This window comes from Mytilinidion resinicola (assembly GCF_010093595.1).
Source record: "Mytilinidion resinicola strain CBS 304.34 unplaced genomic scaffold BDZ99scaffold_6, whole genome shotgun sequence".
Lineage (NCBI taxonomy): Eukaryota > Fungi > Ascomycota > Dothideomycetes > Mytilinidiales > Mytilinidiaceae > Mytilinidion > Mytilinidion resinicola.
In genome coordinates this window covers 1,433,738-1,452,535 of record NW_022985442.1, presented here as the reverse complement: position 1 = coordinate 1,452,535, position 18,798 = coordinate 1,433,738, and the positions used below count along the sequence as shown (strand labels likewise).

The 18,798-nt window shown below is 52.6% G+C and overlaps 4 protein-coding genes across 4 annotated transcripts; 2 read left to right on the top strand and 2 right to left on the bottom strand.

The window, feature by feature from the left end:
- Nucleotides 1-2,060: 2,060 nt before the first annotated feature.
- BDZ99DRAFT_569190 (uncharacterized protein) lies at nt 2,061-4,695 on the top strand (the record flags this gene model as incomplete). Its single annotated transcript, XM_033727855.1, has 5 exons — nt 2,061-2,068; nt 2,142-2,490; nt 2,815-3,625; nt 3,726-4,075; nt 4,124-4,695. The coding sequence occupies 5 exons, from the start codon at nt 2,061-2,063 to the stop codon at nt 4,445-4,447; spliced, it is 1,842 nt and encodes a 613-aa protein (XP_033579490.1). The 3' UTR covers nt 4,448-4,695.
- A 1,249-nt stretch (nt 4,696-5,944) lies between these two features.
- On the bottom strand, nt 5,945-8,192 carry BDZ99DRAFT_474679 (uncharacterized protein; the record flags this gene model as incomplete). The annotated part of the gene is made up of 6 exons (XM_033721925.1): nt 5,945-6,542; nt 6,601-7,088; nt 7,147-7,332; nt 7,386-7,894; nt 7,943-7,958; nt 8,007-8,192. The coding sequence occupies 6 exons, from the start codon at nt 8,190-8,192 to the stop codon at nt 5,945-5,947; spliced, it is 1,983 nt and encodes a 660-aa protein (XP_033579489.1).
- A 2,239-nt stretch (nt 8,193-10,431) lies between these two features.
- BDZ99DRAFT_474678 (uncharacterized protein) lies at nt 10,432-12,573 on the bottom strand (the record flags this gene model as incomplete). Its single annotated transcript, XM_033721924.1, has 4 exons — nt 10,432-11,848; nt 11,899-12,008; nt 12,064-12,363; nt 12,421-12,573. 4 exons carry the CDS (start codon nt 12,571-12,573, stop codon nt 10,432-10,434), a joined length of 1,980 nt encoding a protein of 659 aa, XP_033579488.1.
- A 281-nt stretch (nt 12,574-12,854) lies between these two features.
- Nucleotides 12,855-14,898, top strand: BDZ99DRAFT_413292 (mitochondrial matrix Mmp37). Its single transcript, XM_033716690.1, has 2 exons — nt 12,855-12,958; nt 13,019-14,898. Exons 1-2 carry the CDS (start codon nt 12,938-12,940, stop codon nt 14,495-14,497), a joined length of 1,500 nt encoding a protein of 499 aa, XP_033579487.1. The 5' UTR covers nt 12,855-12,937; the 3' UTR covers nt 14,498-14,898.
- The last annotated feature ends 3,900 nt before the right edge of the window (nt 14,899-18,798 follow it).

Here is an 18,798-nt window from a genome sequence, read left to right as displayed (position 1 = left end):
TCGTCCTACACGCCATCATCATACCCATACCCCTACTACCGGCACACTCGCAACACCACAGCGGGTATTCTCCAACCCTAACACACAACAGCAGCATCTACATCTCTTCCTGTCATGACATAATCCTTATGAACGATGAGCTCAAGCAACATGTTGTAGTTCCAAAAGGCAAAAAAGGTCCTCGATATTGTGAGCTGGCTCTTTATGTACTAGCGATCTCGGGAATAATATTCTCATGAAACGACAAGTGATCGATTTCTTATTCCAATACACCGCCATTTTGACCACAACAAGTATCTGGAGTTCGAAAGGAAGGCTATGGAAAATGGGGGCTACCCCTTGTTTACCCTCTTACAATACCCGGGCCTCCACGAGGATCACAGAGCGCCTCCTACCGTGCGCTGATATATCCGTACGGACAGCAGTCATACGAAGACACCCGCCAACCACCAGCAATATGGAGGGTCCTTCGAGCACTCTTTAGTGCTCGTTTAGTTCTATATGTTTCCGTTAATATCACCACGTTATTGTTCATTCATGTTAGCCCTGTCCCTAGCTTCAGCTGTTTTTCGATGTTGTTTCGCATCTCTGATTCCCTGGGATGTTTGTTACCAAACAGGCACCGAGACGAGAGCTCCGAGGGCCTAATTAATAGGGCTTTTACCGCCAAAAATTCACCACCAGAGGTGCGGAGAGTATACGTCACTACAAGGAGATGATTTGGGGACGTTATGTCTATTTAAAGGGAGCGTAGTTGATTTTGCATCAACGCAAGGAGTCCGCTCCATCCCTAGCACCCACCACATCCCATCACCACCCCAGTTCATGAATCACAGCATTAAACGATACTCCGCAATACACCAAGGCAATGTGAGGTCGTTTTACAAATCGCTAGCACTTCTTTGTACAGGAGACCCCGACAACTATTTACTAGTTAAATGGCAAGTGCAGAACGCATTTCTGGTGGTATATTCGAACGATCCACAGATCATGGCAAATATGTCAAGTTCAATGATGAGCCTGTTGCGCCAGGATCGCATCCATTATTCACGCTGTTGGAGTGCACGGAGCTCGGACTGGACCACACGGTATACTACATTGTTGCTAAAGCCATGAGAATCCAGCTCTTCATTTGGACCGACCTCTGACAAAACCGTCCTCTCGGATTGAATTTTCGGTTTGGGCCTGTGGTTAATCCTCAAGTCCAGCTCCTCTGCATCCCGTGTAATCAGAGGATCCAAAGCACGCGCACAGCCGGGCGGATCATCAGTGGGACGGCCACTCTTCGGTATGCCCCTTTGGTGGCGGGTAACAGCGGGGCTTCTCTAGCCAAATTTATGCACCTAGAGATGGAGAAGAATGAGTGCGGCCTAGATCTATGAGTCTGCTGGGCTCACTTGTTATAGGACGAGCTTAATTACCACTCCCCCTTTCTCTCCGCGTCACCCCCCTTTTTTCTTCCTACCACCTCCCTTCCATTTAGCTTAGCTTCGGCTCGTAATAACTTTGTTCCACCGATTAGGTTGTAAGCGATAGTAGTGTTAGACAGCGGTCTTAATTCACTAATACAGTACCGGACCTCTCTACCGGATAAGCAGGCCTAACGGCGACGCAGGGCTCTATTTCCTTAGTCCCCGATAGTTAACCAGCCCTTAAGGATGGCCCTCTGTCTACTCCTAAGGAGGAGGCTGTTTATAGTGAAGGAGCCGGTGCAGCAGGAGGATCTTCGGGTGTAAGACCTTGGTATAATGGTGTATACGGCGTTCCTTTTAATCAGCAATAAAGAGGTGGCCGTCTAGGAGCTTTCCGCTTCTAGACTACCTAGAGTAAACAGAGTGAATAGACTATTGTTGCATGTGTATACATCCTTTCTGATTTGTGTGGCCTTTCCGATTTGTGTAGCCTTTCCAATTTACATAAGCGAGTGAATCTAATTAGTGGAACAAAGTTATTACCAGCCGGAGCTAGGCTAATGTAGGGGGGGTGGAAGGAAGAGAAAAGGGGGGTGATGCGGAGAGAAAGGGGGGGTGGTAATTAAGCTCGTCCTTGTTATAACGGACATGACGAAGTAAGTAAGCGAATCACCAGGTTTAGCACATCTAACACATCAAAGGAAGCTCCATTACTACCACTGAACCCAGGCCCATCTACCCAGCGGTGCGGAGTAACGGACTGTGCCATTCGGAGATCCGCGATGAAATCAAGTTGATTGAGAAAGCTCTCCTTCGGTCACCAACGCATGGTTTGACTCCACTTGGCAAGCAAGTCCTGAAGCCAACACTCGGATGGGATGCCGAATTTGCAAAATTACCTCAGCAGCCGGATGACCTCTCTCCTAAAGAGCGTGAAGAGCGTTTCATTCGCGACGAACATGAAGAACTTGTCACTGTGATGGTGATATTTGTCGGAGAACAAGCATCGTTCAAATGTTACATCCTTGAGATGTTGGAGAACCCAACCAAAGATACAGTTCCAGAATTAAGTGTCTCCGTACAGTCCAACTCGATAATGAGGGCTGCCTTGTCTGTAGTTAAGCTTTTTCTGAAAATGGTTCAAGAATGGAAAGAAGCTGATGGTGGCATCTAACCTTCGAAGCGATATGCACGCGATAAAGAGCAGTATCGCCCATATGTTCTAAGGAACAGAACGACTTTCTTTCCAGTACGAATCTTTTCGATTCGTCAACGGATCTAAACTGCACGCTATCACGCCGAAGTGGAGATTACCCATGGGCCAATATTTCGGCGGGTGGCTTCCTCTAGACCTGGAGTTCTCGGAGTCTCTGGTAAACTGCCCCGTTCCACTCTGATATAGTCTCCATCGCTTTTGCAAGCGCTGTATTCTGGATCTCTCAACATTGTTTGTCGATCCTCCGGAATCGCAGGTGCGCCACTCCGTCATGGATGGGGCGAGCCACCATATGGCTACAATTACGAGAAGTTCTTACAGTGTGTCCGAGCTGGAGATCGACTGCTTGAACTCCTCAAGCAGTTCAAAGATGGGCCAAGGCGCTTCGGGGGAGAGGGTGCCTTCTATTCCGTAGTTGGAGATGCGGACATGCAACACGATGCAGTCATCATCGAATATCTCCTGGGAGACGTCCTGGATTTAGTGAGAGCTCTCATGGCGATGCTTGCCACGGATGACCGCCGCCTAACCACAATACGTCTAATGAAACATCCCGAAAGAGACCCAGAACTCTCCATGGAACTTCCAGGGAGACCGAGCCCAAGCAAAAAGCCTTTAGGTAGCGGACTCACAGCTTATAAAGACCATGTAAAACGCTTTCACGGCCGTCAGGAGGTTCAGAACGCCTACACTGCTTGCTCCCCGCACCAAGCATGGGAAATGGAGAGTTATGGGCCTTACAACACAGCAGCACCTGGTGATAGAAGCTGCGAGAGAGGCATCTTCCCGTTTGTATACACTGCGGATTTGTCGTACGTAGACCACGAACTACGAAATCAGGCTGGTGATGAGGTCTTATCAGAAGACATGAAGGAACTTCTATCAGCAGCGGACGACCAAGTGACAACATCGTCTATCTTCCGGAGCCCGACCTCGGCAGAGCAAGAGCTGATCAACAACTCTCGAAACAAAATCCGCCATCGACTATTCGACGTGTGTAGGTTTAGCCTCCCGGATTTCCTGGTGGCTCCGGATCCGCCCGCCCACCCAACCTATTGCGGCGTACCTACGCAGAGTATCCGCGGATGACTACCCAGACCCGATCGTTCGTGCTGGCATGACACACGAAGAATACCTATTGGCCCTCCTACGGTCTGACAAAGCGGCCCAGGTGCCCCCACCGCATGGATTCGGAGCTCCGTTAGGAAGCAAAAAAGGCCTACCCCATTTCTTCCACGACCTCCCGCGTGTACCGGGCGCCGATCTCCCCTTCGCGCGCAACATCTACGCCGAATTCCCTCTCCCAGGTATCTTCTCCGGCGACGCACTCGGAGCCCTAACGCCTGAAACTCATCTCGAACCTCTCTCGATATTGAACACTCTTACAGAAGAAGAAGAAGTGCTAGCGATTATCCCTGGACTCGTTCCAGACCGCGAAGAAAAGACCGTCCAGGACTATTACGATGCCCTGTTTCTCTGGAACTTGTGAGCCCAGAGTGCGGTGAAAGACATTGAGGCCGATGTGGAGAAGGAGAAGCGGAGGAGTGCGCAAGAGGGGCTGCCTGGAGACTTTGATATCCGAGACATCTGGGATCCGCACGGGAGGGAGTACGAAGCCCGCGTGTGTGCAGCCCCAGAATGGAATAAGCCGCCTGTTGCGTTGCAGCGGAGAATGGCGATCACCGACGGCAATGGGAAGTGGATCTCGGAGAGTACGCGACGCTTGGATGCCCTCAAGAAGATCATCGTGCAGGTAGAGGTTGAGATCTTGGAGCTGGAACTCCAGGGACTCAAGATGTCAGAGGGGTGGGGAGTATGAGTCGATATTCGCATTCGCTTCTTTCTTTGTATCATTCATTGTTACTATTCCTTGGGAATGGATACTCTGACCCTTATCGGATAATATCCTACTTCTGGGATAGACAGTAGAGGGTCTGGCTCCTAGATGAAGATTGGGTAGACGAGTTTACATCAATATCATCTTCATTTTGTCCTCAGCCTCAGCCTCTTCAATGCAACACATCTATTCGTGGCCATGCTTTATTTAACATCCAATCTAAATCCCTCTTTTTTCCCCAGCACCCACTTCTCACACCGCCCGACATCTCTACACCCTAAATACCTCCTATGCCTCATTCGCTAAGCAACGTGACCTATCCCAAGTCACATGCAACTCACATGACTCCGAAATTTTTTGACTATAAAACCCCACCATGTTGTCTCTTCAAGGGAAAGAGCGGAGGTGCAAGGGACAGCAAAACACTTTGGTGAGACAAGCGAATGGTGTCTGTCGGCTGTCAGAACCAAACTGTATGCGGTCCATGGCGCCGTTGGGGCCGGTGGTGGAAAAAAAAAAAAGGCGTGCGCCGCCGTACTATGTGCCGTCCGTTCACCATGCAGTACTTCTCGGGCTCATGTGTGGTGGGAGGTTGGTGGAGATTGCAAACAACCGGGTAAACTTTCTCCATGGGACTGGGGAGTACGAAATCGAAACAATGATGGTAACTAACCCCCTCCCACGCCTACCGTCCTCAATCACCTCTCAAACACTTCGATCAATGTCCTAATGATACTGCACACTAAAGTCTTTCAGGCTCATAGGTCAGCGGTGTATTTTCATCAGCATCGCCATTCGCGGCCCCTGAATATGCTCAGCATCATCTAACCTTAATGCCGGCGCCAACACAACGCCAACGTGTTCATTTGCAGGCCGTAGCATCTGAACATTGACAGAACGCGACATTATGTACATGAGAGCGCCCTGTTTGCTACTAGCATTGATTGCAGTGGGTGATTGTCATAATCTAACACGACGCCGCCGACACAGACCATGGTCCTGTTTTATCTATATTTTGAGCCGACTCAATCTCGACACTCCCATGGAGAGTGAGCCACGCTGCTTTTGCAGGAACCATGTTGCCAGCTCTATGTCAACTCGGCAGAAAACAGACCGAGCAGTCATTCGATTGTAGTCTTCGCTGGTTTGCACCTCCCCTTGGAGGTCACCGCACTCCTGAAGATTGAAAAGCCAGAGGCCGGACAAGGTGTTATAGCTCCGGAATAAAGGTTGGTAGAAGCAAATTGGATGAGTCAGCGACACGTGATATTGCAATACTTATCTCCACTTACGAAGGCATCATGAAGCGCCTGATTGTGTTCTAAACGCTTCTAAAATATCCTAAAACGCACCATTCAGTCTATCGTAACGCCGACCTCGCCCTCGTCCAAAGGAGCGTACACCAGATGATACCAAAGCCCGCACACCGCCAGCCCGTACTCTTACATAGCCATCTACCTCAAATCCAACCCACCCAGCCTACCCCATCTGTGTCTGATTACCCGAGAGCATCCACGCCTCGGGCATCTCATTCCCCGACTCCGTGGGCGGCATAACCGACCCAAACAAATCCATCACATCCGTCCCCATCAACAGCCCCTCAGGCATATAATACGGATCGTCGCTAATTGGAAAAAACAGTGCATCCGTCACGCCCGCCGCACTCGCCCCCGACACCTCCGCCGGCGGCATCACTATCTGGCTCTGATTCTGGCTCTGGCTCTGGCTCTGGCTCTGGCTCTGGCTCTGGCTCTGGCTCTGGCTCTGGCTCTGGCTCTGGCTCTGGCTCTGGATCCCGCTGCTCGGCTGATTCAGCAGCGTATTCGACCACTGGATGCGGTTCCCCTGCCCGGCCTCGCGCAGCTGCACGTCGCGGACGTACTCGCGCGCGATGTGCGCAAACTCGGAGACGAGGGAGCCCGGGAGCGTGCCGCCGGAGGCGTACTCGACGCGACTGAAGTGGCCGCTGGCGACGTCGAGGAGGGCGAGGTTAGTGCTGGTTTCTGGGTGGGTGGGGTTGTGGATGACGAGGTCGAAGAGGACGAAGAGGCCGGAGAGGGGCACGCCGGCGAGGACCCTGCGCGTGTTTAGTAGGGGGTTTGGGGGAGGAAAGGCGAGGGGAGGGGGTGCGTTACCAGACGGGTGTGTAGGGAGCTACGTCGATGTAGGGGGTTAGTTCTAGGATGGCGCAGGAGGCTTTGACGAGGAGCGTTTTGCTCTCCGAGTGGCGGGTTGATTTGGCGGGGTCTTCTCTGGAGGCCTCGGCGTTGATGTGCAAGGAAGCTCGGCATAGGGCGAAGACGAGGTTGTAGTAGAGGAGATGTACTCTTAGAGCTATAGTAGTGCTGAGCGGCCCGGGGAGTGCGTGAGCTCGGAATTGCTCGCCGGGGCGAACATTGATGGGAATGGACATCCGCCAATGCTCTAACTCTTCCATCAGCTGTCCGATAGTGGTGGTGAAGTAGCTGATAGGGTTCGATGCTACGCTGATTGAGAATAGAGAGTTGTAACTTCGGGCGAGCAATCGGCCGTATCTTGCGAATGCTAAGAACCAGTCGAAGTCTCCGAAGACCGCGGTAGGGGTGTAAGGTATTGGGCAGCTAATGTCCGCGTCGACAAACACCTAGGGGCTTCTCAGTAGTGCACTCTTGAAGCAGTGCATGGGATGGGAGCAAGCGTACCGACCCCCGACCAGCGTAGAAAGTGGCCATCTTTTCCAACGAATAGACGACCCAGAACACCCGGTTGTAGACGCTGTCTGGGGACGCCCTCGACTTGATAAGACTTAGGTTCTGGGCTCTTCGAGCGCCCTCTGATATCATGGTGTGTTCAATTTGAACGCATGATACGCTCAATGCGAATATGGACTGGATCGAGGTTAGAGAAGTATTGATATGGAGTTAGATTGGGAGTAATGTACCATTGCAGTGACAGCTTGCAAAGCTATGAGAGAGTCGGGAAGGATGACAAGCTCTGGGAACAAAGCTAGTGACACTGAGAAAAGCTGCCATGCTCGGTTTTGCCCAGGCTCAAATGTTCCGCCGTTGTTGTATTGCGATCCCAGAGCAAGGACTGCATGATACAGTGCCGACCAGGCTTTGTTCGTATGTAGTATCTGAGAGAATTGTGGATTTCGAATGGTTTCCTGGAAGGCATGTGGGTCTAGGAAAGGGTAGAGAGGATGCACTTGCTCAAAGAAGGATCGTATGTAGATCGAGGTTAGATTCTTGTCCGAACTAATGTCCGAAGTCCAAGGCTTCGAGAGAACGTGTTCACTGATGATGTTTTCTTTTGCTTTAAGACGGGCGTTTATGACAATATCTGCCTTGTTCAGGACCGCGTCGAGTCGGTTATGCCCGAGGCGAGTCGAGAGAGATTGTCGTCGGCCTTCGGAGAAGAAAGTCAGACTATACCCGCTGTAGTCTCCCCCTATAGCAAAGTTAGAGAAGTATAGTACAAGAGTATTGAAGGGCCAACCAAAGATCCCGTTTCCCTGTGAAGTTCAGTAGATGTACTCGAATGAGGGAAATCAAGTGGGTACCTTGAACGGAAATGTTTCAGATTTAAGTCTCTGTAGAGAGGGTCTATCAGAAAGTAGCCGGTCGATGTAAAGTTCCGGCAGGCTTTCAGTCGTAGACTCCGTAGACTGCTGTACTTTCTTCGGCGGTTGAGCGCTGACGGCTGACGCTTTTGCTGAAGGATCTGATGCAGCTGGCTTCAGTGACATGACATGGAACGGAGATGCTGGTTCGTCTTTGACGACTTTCGAGCCGAATACGGTCGACAAGGACTCTTGAGCCACTACTCTCGTCAGCAAGGTTTCGGTGTTTGCAGCAATGGCTCGTATGTACAGTACATTCGCCGAATATGCGCTCGTAGCGATTCCGTCGTTTCGGTGCCGATGCAATACTAAAGTGGCATTCCACATTCCGGCGCTACAAGATCATGTTAGCCTAAAGACCTATATATTCAAAAGGAGTCAGGTCGCGATCTACCGTGCAGTTCTCGCATGGTCCAGGATACCCATGTCCTTAGCAATCAGCTGGTGTCCACGTATAGGGGTTCTTTGAAGAGGAGAACATACCTGTACACCGAACCTTACGGCTCTTGCATGCGTCGCACGATTTAAACACTTTAAGTGTTCCGATCATGGTTCAATAGCGCGAATCGGGAAACCGAGCGACTGGGATGAGTCGGTAAGTTCGTCAAATCGTACCACCCCACGCCGTGACAGAGAGGTTAATAAGTAGATTGGATTGCATGTGGAATGCGATCATGAAGTCATGAGGGAGCTTGAAAGTTTCTTGTTGTGCTGAAGCAGGATCCGGTTCAGCCGCTCGGTTAGTTGCCCCATTCGGCGTCCGGAGCCGAGAATCGATCTAACTATGATCGAGGCAAATCTGACTGTAGCGCCGGGGGAGCCACAAAAATACTTCAGGTCTGTCAAATACATGTTCTATGCGTTCAGATATAGATTCATGGAGTAGTTAATATCACCTACCTACTATTCACGGTCGCGAACATTACATCGTGACCCAAATGCAATGCATATGGCATGGGGTAGCTCAAGAACTTTTAATTCATTCTCCAGGGGTTCCGATTTGAACTCAGGTAATAGCAGATGTCACGTCGATTATCGTCCTACGTTATCGTAACCAATCGGTGCGCCTCGCTTAGCTTATCGACTCAATCTGATTGGCCATCTCAAGAAGAACATCAAAATGTTGCACATCGACGGGTTAAGGGATATGCATGGTCGCAATCTTTACATCGTGACCTGATTGCAGCGAGTTTGGCCAGGCCTGCTTCACAGACCGTTCAAAGCTACCAATTTTGACCTCCCGGCCGCCGGACTTTGGAACCATACTGGCGCTAATTTGACATCAAAGTAGAACTACCGGGGCTCTCTTACATATACTAATAAAAGAAAATACTGGATGTCAAAACCTTGAGCGCGAGGATCGAAGACGTAAAATCCACACGTCTGATTTCCGCTCTCCGGATCTTTACGTCTTGTTAATCGAGAAATGTATACGGCCAGGAGTGCTTCGAGATACTTCCAGTGTTGTCAGAATCCATTTCCCAGGCACCTCGATCAAGGTCGTTTGCAAGTGAGAATGGACAGCGACGCAGCGCCTTTGGAGGTCTCCAGCACATATGAGTGGGAGAAAACACACGATGTCAAATTCTCGAGCTCGTGAATCATAGATGGGAAATCTGCACACCAGATTCACGCTTTCCAGAACTTGACATCATGTGATTCTTAGAGTGTGTAGGGTCAGGGGTGCCCCAATGCGATCCGACTGTTGTCAAAACACTCGTCACAGGCGCGCGATTTCAAGTCATAGGATCTAAAATCCACGACCCCGATTCACGCTCTCCGGAGCTTGACATCTTGTAATTCATGAAGCGAGTATGGCCAGGGGCGTCTCAGATCGATGCGAATACCCTCAAAACGTTCGTTCGGTGCCCCCGATGTTGAGTGCTTGGATGTAAAATCCAAGGACCTGATTTCCACGCTCGCAAACTTGATATCTTGTGTTTCGTGAAATGGGTATGGCCAGGGGTCTTACAGCGACCGGAGTACTGTCAAAACGAACCTCATATTGGCTCAATTCCGGGTGGCTAGATGTAAATTCCTCACGCCTGAAATGCGAGGTCTGGAACTTGACATCCTATAAAAAATTTCTTGCATAGTGTTAGAGGCCTTCAAAGCTATCAACGCATGGAAAAACAATACCAGAATATGACCTGATTTGAAGTGAGAGTCTACTTACATTTCTCATCACTTTCATCACTCGAGGCACCCCAGAACGGGCTCAAAAAAAGGAAATTTTCATTACTCTTTCGTCTCATTCATGATTCATGACCGATCCTCCATACCCAAAGGCCCATTTCGGACGTCTCCCTAAAAGTACAAGAAAGAAACCCTCAAACCAGAACGCCAAGCCATGCCTTTTTCCCGCTCAAATAGTGCACTGAATCCCCTCCAGCGCCAGGAGGGCCTTGCCACCCTCGATTTCGAACACATTTATCTTACGCTCACATTCCGCCCTTAAAATCGCCTCGCCTCTCTCGGCATTATGGACGATCCATTCCTCCACTGACATGCCCCTCTCAGCCTCTGTCAGCCCTTCACGAACTTTGGCGACTTCAGCTTCTCCAGACACCTGGAAAAAGTTCTCCTTATCCAGCGCCGTGTCAAGTGTCGGGACGGAAGGAGAGAAATTGAACACGTTTTCGAGGTCAATTGGCTTCCAGGGCATGCTAGAGCCGAATCCGCCCAGTTTTGTGTTGCCTGCTGCACGCTTGGATGGAGAGTCGAAGACCCCCCGACGTTCGGACAGTGGTGGCCGAACAGACGCAGGACGAGCCGAAGGTGGCTTGTTCTCCACGTCGGATGAGGATTCGCTTGGAATCTGGGCCTTCTTGAGAGTCTTTTTGACCCTCTTTGGCAGCGGTGTGGGGGCCTCTGTGGTCTCATGCTGATCCTCCAGGATGGCAATTGGAGAGTCAGTCTTCTTGGTGCCATTGCTCATTCGTTTGGCGCCTCGTTTCGGTGTTGGGCTGTCGTGTTCTGATGGCTGAAGGGCTTCTAGCTCCCAGTCCATACTCGTGGTGACAGCAGGCTCGTCCAGTATAATGGGTTCGGATGTAGAGGCTATGGAAGCGGCTTTCTTGCCCCTGGTGGTCTTGCGGGCGGTCTTCGCCGGAGCCTTTGCTTTTCCTTTCCGACCCTTGGTGGTGGTAGCATCCGTGGCAGTGGTCATGATGCTGTCGTCGACATGGGCAATGACTTCATCAACCTCCATCTCGCGGTCCTCCACGGGGGCTGCGGGCTCGTCCAGCATGATAGATTCAGACGTAGAGGCTGCTTTCTTGCCTCGGGTCGTCTTCTTGGTGGCGGCCTTTGCCTTTCCTTTCTTGCCCTTGGTAGTCGTGGCATTTGTCATGTTGCTATCATCGATATCGGCCATGGCTTCATCGGTATCGAATCCGTGGTTCTCCTCTGGAGGAGCTGGGAAATCGTTCAGATTGATAGATCCGGACGTGGAGGCAGCTTTCTTGCCTCGTGTTATTTTGCGCGTCGCTTTCGCAGGGGCCTTCGCTTTCGCCTTTCTGCCTTTCGTAGTGGTAGATGTGGCGTTCGTCGCATTCGTCATAACGCTATCGTCGACATCGGCCATAACCTCATCGACGTCGATGGACATCAAGGATGGAGCTTCAGAGAAAGATGTTAGATTTGATTGTGTAGACAAACGTGATGCTCTTGAAATTCTCGAACCCTTAGCCTTTTTCTTCGAAGCAGGCTGCCTCGTGGCAGCATACTCGTCGACAAGTGCAAAGAAGAGACAGTCCGGAGAGCGTTTTCGATGCTCCGTCCTAAGTATGTTAGTCGAACATAGCTGGCTAACATGAGCATGATAACTTACAAAGGATTGTCCTTTGGCTCCCATCCATCTAGAGCTAAGTGGCAGTAGTGGCAGGAAGCGCCGTCGTCAGCATCTGGGCTCGGGTCGTAGCACCAGCCAGCTTCGATCATCTAGAGCAGACAGGTTAGCTTTGCGACCAAGTGCGAGCGAATGAGGATCGCGAACCTTCTGAGTCTTTGGCTTCCATCCCTTCTTGTCCTCATGGGGCCAGCTCTCCATGTATGTGGCCCTTCGAGACTCGACCATCTTCTCGCTCATCGGGTCTTCCTCGACGCGATTTGGGTCGCCGAGGCGGAGGCGGATGCAGGCATTGATGGCCCATCCGCATTCTGGCGCGTGGAGGAGATGCTCGTAAGCTGGAACATCGATGGGATCCCATCCATCGAGCTGGCTGCTGCAGACAAGGCACCGGACGTTGTCGATGTTGTCGGCGGTGGGCGTGTAGTAGAATCCGGCGAAGGCAAGCTGCAGACTGAGTTAGCGATGGAGCTCCATCAGATATTGATGAGCTGCGCATCTCACCTCTTCGGGGTTGGGCTTCTTATGGGGCCAGGTCACTGAAGCAGGAGTCTTCTTCTTCGAGTTCGAGGCGCGTCGCTTGGGGATGGTATGCGGCGTTAGGAACGTCTCTAGACGGCCCATCAAGGTCTTCAGACCCTCTGGGAGAGGGACCATGGTGTGTGGTTGCTCGGTCGCAGCTTCCTTCTGGGGAATTGGGGTATGGGTGAGTGTGGGTGGGTGCGGGGGTGGTGGCGGGTTGTGTCGAGAAAGCTGGTGTCGAAGTGGTGAGGGCGGTCGGCGCGTCGTTTACTCAAATAAACACGGGCCCGCTCCGAATGAATTGGCCCCAATTACTTCGGAGCAGGCCTGCCTTACCTAAGCTAGCAATGCTCCGGCCTCTCTCACACTTCCGTCTCTATTTGCCATGGACTGCTCCCCCTGCACGCTTCATAACCTGAAAATGTCTGATTCTCAATTGCACCGGTGATATTGTCTTGCCTTTCAATCCAGTCTCTCCATCCAGTCTCGCCTTCCAAACATGGCTCTCCCAGCACTGGCCGTATGTGAATTCCCAACGGAGTGCCCCAACCTTAATGGGATGATTGCTAATATCTCTCAGTCTGCCAGAGGCTTCCAGTCCGTTGTTGCTGGACACACCTTATTGCTGGGCCAAATAGCCTGGTACCGCCGATCAGAACTCTTCAGCAACCGCAGGCAATTCGCATCCCAACCCGTTGAGAAGCTGTCGCAAGATGGACAGCTCGGCAAATCCGCATCTTTCACCTCCTCATCGCCGCCATCATCTCCGTCCTCTGGGACGACATCGCCTGTCGCCTCAAGCTCTGGCGCCTCCTCAGTACAGTCTCTACCGCCCGATTGGGAGGATCAGCTTCCGAACCTCGAGAATTTCTCCCAGCTCCCCCACCAAGATTTCGGGAAGAACCAGCTTATAGAGACGAATGAGGAGTTCAAGCGGAGTTTAAGGCAGATAACGCGGCAGTTCCCAGCCATCACCTATGCTTTTGCGTACGGTTCCGGCGTCTTCCCCCAGACAGATGGCTCCACCTCTTCCGCATCGCTGAGCCCGCACCCAAATCCCCCGGAAGCGATTACCAAGTGGCAGAAAGGCGGAGGCAAGATGATCGACTTCATATTTGCGCCCAAGTTCACGGAGCATTTCCACTCTCTAAACCTTATGCGCCACAGAGACCACTACTCGTTCCTCGGCTCTTTCGGCTCCAGCGTCGTCTCACACGTTCAGGACTCCTATGGCGCCGGCGCATACTTCAATCCATACGTCACCGTAAACGGCACCCTTATAAAATACGGGGTCGTAAACTTCAGCACCCTACTCCGCGACCTCACAGACTGGGACACGCTCTACCTCGCCGGCCGCCTCCATAAGCCTGTGAAAATCCTGACCGAAGAGCCAAACATCCGCGTCGCCAACCAGCGCAACCTCATGGCCGCCGTGCGCTGCGCCCTACTCCTCCTCCCGCCCCAATTCACCGAGAAGGAACTCTTCACCACCATCGCCTCGCTCAGCTACCAAGGCGACCCGCGGATGTCCCTGGGCTCAGAGCACCCAAACAAAATCGCAAACATCGTCACGCACCAAATCCGCAATTTCCGCCTCCTGTACAACGACCTCATCAACAGCCTGCCCAACGTCGACTACGCCGAATCCTCCGCCCCAAAAGACGCCAGCTGGATCGACGACCTCAAGCTCGACCGCCCCATGACGCAGAACATGGAGTCCGCCTTCCGCGGCAACATGGTGCGCCGCCTGCCCAAGTCCTTCCGCCAGAAAGTCTACTTCCTCTACCAGCGCAAATTCGGCATCCCCGGGCGCGAGTTCCAGGAGATGCTCGAGGCGAGCGCCGACGAGGACGCCAAGGGCAGCCTCAAGAAGCCCCTCGGGAGCGACTTTGACCGGCGCGTGGCGGGAGAGCCAGATATCCCCGAGATGGTGGCGAAAGCCGTGAACCAGACAGTCAAGTGGCCGAGCGCGGTGCAGAGCTTGAAGTCCGGGCTGACGGCGGGCCCGGGGCGGGCGTTAAGATACGTGCGGGAGAAGCGCGCGAAGGGGAGGCAGTAGGGAGGCAGTAGGGAGGCTAGATCTGCCTGAAAAAAGGTGGGATGTACGAATTCAAACAGGACCCGCCTTGTCAGGCTCGCAAGATTTTCTTTTGTTTTGTATGCTTCAGCTCTGTTTTTTTTAGTACTATCAGTGTAGCATGGAGGGGAGGCAGGACGGATGGAGGGGCTCGGGACTTGCATTGCCGCCGCTGTCGGACGGATGCGGCGGGTTGGGCTATAGGGACTTTGGATCTTGTCCTGGCGTTGAGCGTTAATGTTATATGCGATAGAGTACGAAGGGAAGGGGGGAAACCAGATGGTGGCATTATAGGATGGAAAAGCGCTTTCGCTGCTGGAAAATATAAAAGCGAAAGGGATGGCTTACATTCACTCCTTATCAATAAACAGATCTTCTTCGTCTATGCGTTCCCAGCCCTGAAGTGAAGAGAAAAATGTAAACGGACCACAACCAAGGTTTCGTAATATCACACCCTGTGCCATATCAAATCATATGCATAAGAATAAATACCAATTTCGGCGTTAACTCGATCTAAGAAAGCCGCAAAACGCCATGAATGCAATGATATCACAACGCAACAGACTCCACCCAAAAACCAAACCCACACCTGGCAGTCATCTCATCGAGTCCCACCCGGAAAAAAACGCCGCCAACACCAGCCTAAGTCCCAGATCCCCAGCCGCAGCTACCCAAAGCCCCTACCTGCCTATACCCACCTTACCCTTCGCGCAACTACGCCCGCTGGTTGAAGAACCAGCTAGTCCGCTTCCCACCCTGCTCCTGCGCCTGCACATTCGCGAGCGTCTGCAGCGGCGGCCCGCCCTGCGGATCCGTGCCACCTCCACCCCCTCGCAGCGGTTTCGCGATGCGCGATCCGGCACCGCCGAATGCGAAGCTGGCGCCTGAGGTCGGGGAGCCGAGACCGCGGGTAGAGCCCTGCTTGGCTGCCTCGAGGCGCTCCTTGACGGCCGCAAGCTGAGCTTCGAAACTGTACAATGTCAGTAAGCTGCGGTAAACACGGGGACGGAGCGGAGTTAAGAGAGACAGACTCGACATACCGGTGGTTCGCCTGCGTGAGCTTCTCCTGGCTGTCTTGGAGGAGGGCTTCGAGGCTCTGGATGCGTTCGTTGCGGGCGATGAGCTTGCGCTCCGCGATGGCGACTTCCTTCTTCAGGCCGCCGTTTTGCTCGACGAGCTGGCGCTGGACGACGGTGAGCTGCTCGAGGTTGCGCTCGAGGAACATCATCTTCTTTTGCTGGGCGCGGTTGTTGGAGGTGCGCAGGACGTTGTTGTATTGTTCGCGCGTTTCGTCGAGGGAGATTTCGAGTTCGACGACCTTGAGGACGCCGGTCAGTATGGGAGCATTGACGATAGATGGATTGACCGGAAAAGTGAACGTATGACTTACCCTCTCGCACCTGTTTTGCAGGTCGCGCATAAGGCTCTTTTTCATGTTGTCAAACTCAGCAATCTGCTGCTGCACTGTCTTGCCATTGATCCCTCCACTTGCAACGCCATTCACAATAGCGCCACTCTTTAGTCGCTGCTGCATGGCGTCGACGTCAGCCTTCAGCTTCGCGTTCTCCTCTAATGTCCTGTGCAAGTCATCGCGTAGTTCAGCCTCCAGCTCCGCCTGACCCTCCTGCTTCGCAACGTAAGCATCTGCAAGGCGGGCCTTGACCTCTTCCGTGTCGGCCTCAGAGAGATTACTCTCGAGGAGATGCTCGTAGTCCTGTTGCAACGTAGCGAAACGTTCCTCGAGCGCCTCCCTTCGCCGCATGTGACCCTCGTCCGCTTCGCCTCGTGCGGTAATGGAGAGCTCCGCCTGCCGGACTATTCCCTGTGTCTCTTGCAGTCTGTGCCGAAGATCCTTAAGCGCGTCTGGAGCAATGGTGCCACCACTGCTGCTGATGTCGTGGAGTGAGTCGACCTGGTCAATCAGAACGCGAAGGTTCTTCTCGTTGTCGCTGAAGACCTCGCCGCCCATATCGAAGCCAGCCATCATCTGGGCCATGCGCTCCGCCTTCTTCTTCTCCTTCTCGTCCAGTAGTGCACTAGTCTCCTTTGCGCTCATCTTTGCATCTAGGAGATGTTGCTTGGTGTCGTCAAGCTCGGCTGTAAGTTCCGAATTCGCCTCTTTCAAGCCGTCCATCGTGATCTGCGTCTCCTTGAACTCGAAGTTGAGCTTCTGGACTTGCATTTTGATCTCGTTGACCTCGGTAGTCAGCTTCTCGTTGTCTTTGTTCAGCCTACTCTCACGCTCCTTGGTGTCTAGCAGCTGTTCTGTGATTGACTTTAATTTCTCCTCAGTTCTCGCCATCTGAGTTTCCTTCTCAGCGATCTGGTCCTGTAATTCGTTTTCCCGTCGTAGGAATTCTTCTTTCTCATCTTTTTCTAAAGGAATACTCGGCGTGCTTGCTCGTTCTAATTCTAGCCTTGAGTCGGGTCTTGAAGGTGTTTCCGCTCTTGCGCTCGCAAGCCTCGAAGGTGTATCTGCTCCAGATCTTGGCGGTGGTGCTCTCCTGGCTGTTGGGTCTTGTGATAACGATGGCGTCCACTTCTCTTTCGGCACTGCCTCGCCAATACGCCATAGGCTTACTTCTCCCTCCAAATTTTGTATGTAGCTCTCAAATGTTGTGACCTGGCTCTGAATCTTCTTGAGCTGCATCTTTAGTTCCTGTGGGCTAAGTTCCGCATTGACCTTGGCCTTGTTTTTGATGGACTTCGCTCTAACACCAAATCGTAGTGTGCCAAGAGTTTCCTGGTCATTGTAGCTACTCGGCGAGCAATTGATGATGAGTGTCGTCCTTGAATTACCACCCAGTGATTCTTGAAGAATACGCGTGAGCTTCGAGTCTCGATACGGCACGTGCGTCGATTTCCCGTCTGTCAACGAATTGATAACCATGCCCAACGCACTCAAGCTCTTGTTGATCTTCTTCGCCTCCTCTAGCGTTTGCCCGCTGGCACCTGTCTTCCCAATCTTCTCGCTACCAGCCAAATCTACCAGGAACAGCTGTCCGCGCTTCGCCGACCCTGTCTCGACGTTCTTCTGCTGGATAGTGATAACGAAGATGGAATGTGATCGCGACGATTCCTGATTCATGTTGGTTGCCGCAACCGCGCGGGCCATACCGCCTCGCCGCAGAACCTCATATACCTCGTCCACACTCGTCACGTAGACCTCCAGCAATCCCTTAACATACACGCCCCTAGTCTTGTCCTCGTGTACGGGTAGATTGTCATTCTGCGGGGCTAGCAGATCACGGATGCGCTCCATGTAGATCTCCATGTAGCTGACTTGCACCATGAACTCCATATTGCTCCCACTCGACATGATGCTGGCGAAGATCTGGTTGACGATGCGAGGTATGACTCCCTTACCCTCCTCGTCGTCTATATCGTTGCCCATCATCGTGTATGACTTTCCCGCGCCCGTCTGCCCATACGCGAACACGGTTCCATTGTAACCATTAAGGATGTCGTCGACGGTGGAACGGATGGAGAAGTCGAACACGTCTGCCTGCCGCGAGGCCATGTCGAAAACGCGGTCGAATGTGAAGGCCCCGGAGGCGTCCCCAGACTAAATGTCCCCATCGTCAGTTTCTCTGTAGCTCTCTCGACCAAGGCCTGGGGCTTTTCCCTCGACGCTGGTGCCGTACCTGGATATTACATGTGTCATCGGTCTCGAACGCTACTATGCTGTCGCCTCCGCTGGCGAGTTCCACCTTGTTCTGCGGCCGAAACCGCGCAACCACTAAGTCGGCGCATTAGCTTTAGTGCCATACAAAAAGATAGAGACATCTCCAAGGAGGCCAGGAATATCTGTAGACGAACCCTTGATGGTGTTGCTCCTATACACGCCCATATGTTAGCCTGCGTACTCCTGGGGACGGTGAGGGTGACGTACGCCATGATTGCGATCTCAGCGCGCCTCCAGCCCAGCGGCGAGCTCGTGCAAAGCTAGAATGGGGAGTGATCTGGCTGTAATGCAGGCGGTGCAGCTGCAGGCTCGCTGTCGTGGTACGTGGAGCTGGTCGACTCGATGTTTTTCGCGTCCCGGGTGCAGGTCCTATAGCGGCGGGGTCTATTACAATAGGGGAAACAAAACAAGGGCTAGAGTTTCAGCAGCGGGCGACGTAGGGTGAGCTGTGATCCTCGCGCAGAAATTGGGGTATTGCGCGCAGTAAAGGGATGTTTTGAGGCAGCGAGGGTGGTGAGGTGGGTTGTTGACTTGGTTTGGTGTGGCTAACATTGCCCTGCGTCGACTCGTCTCGGCGTGCACACGCGGCAGCGGAGGG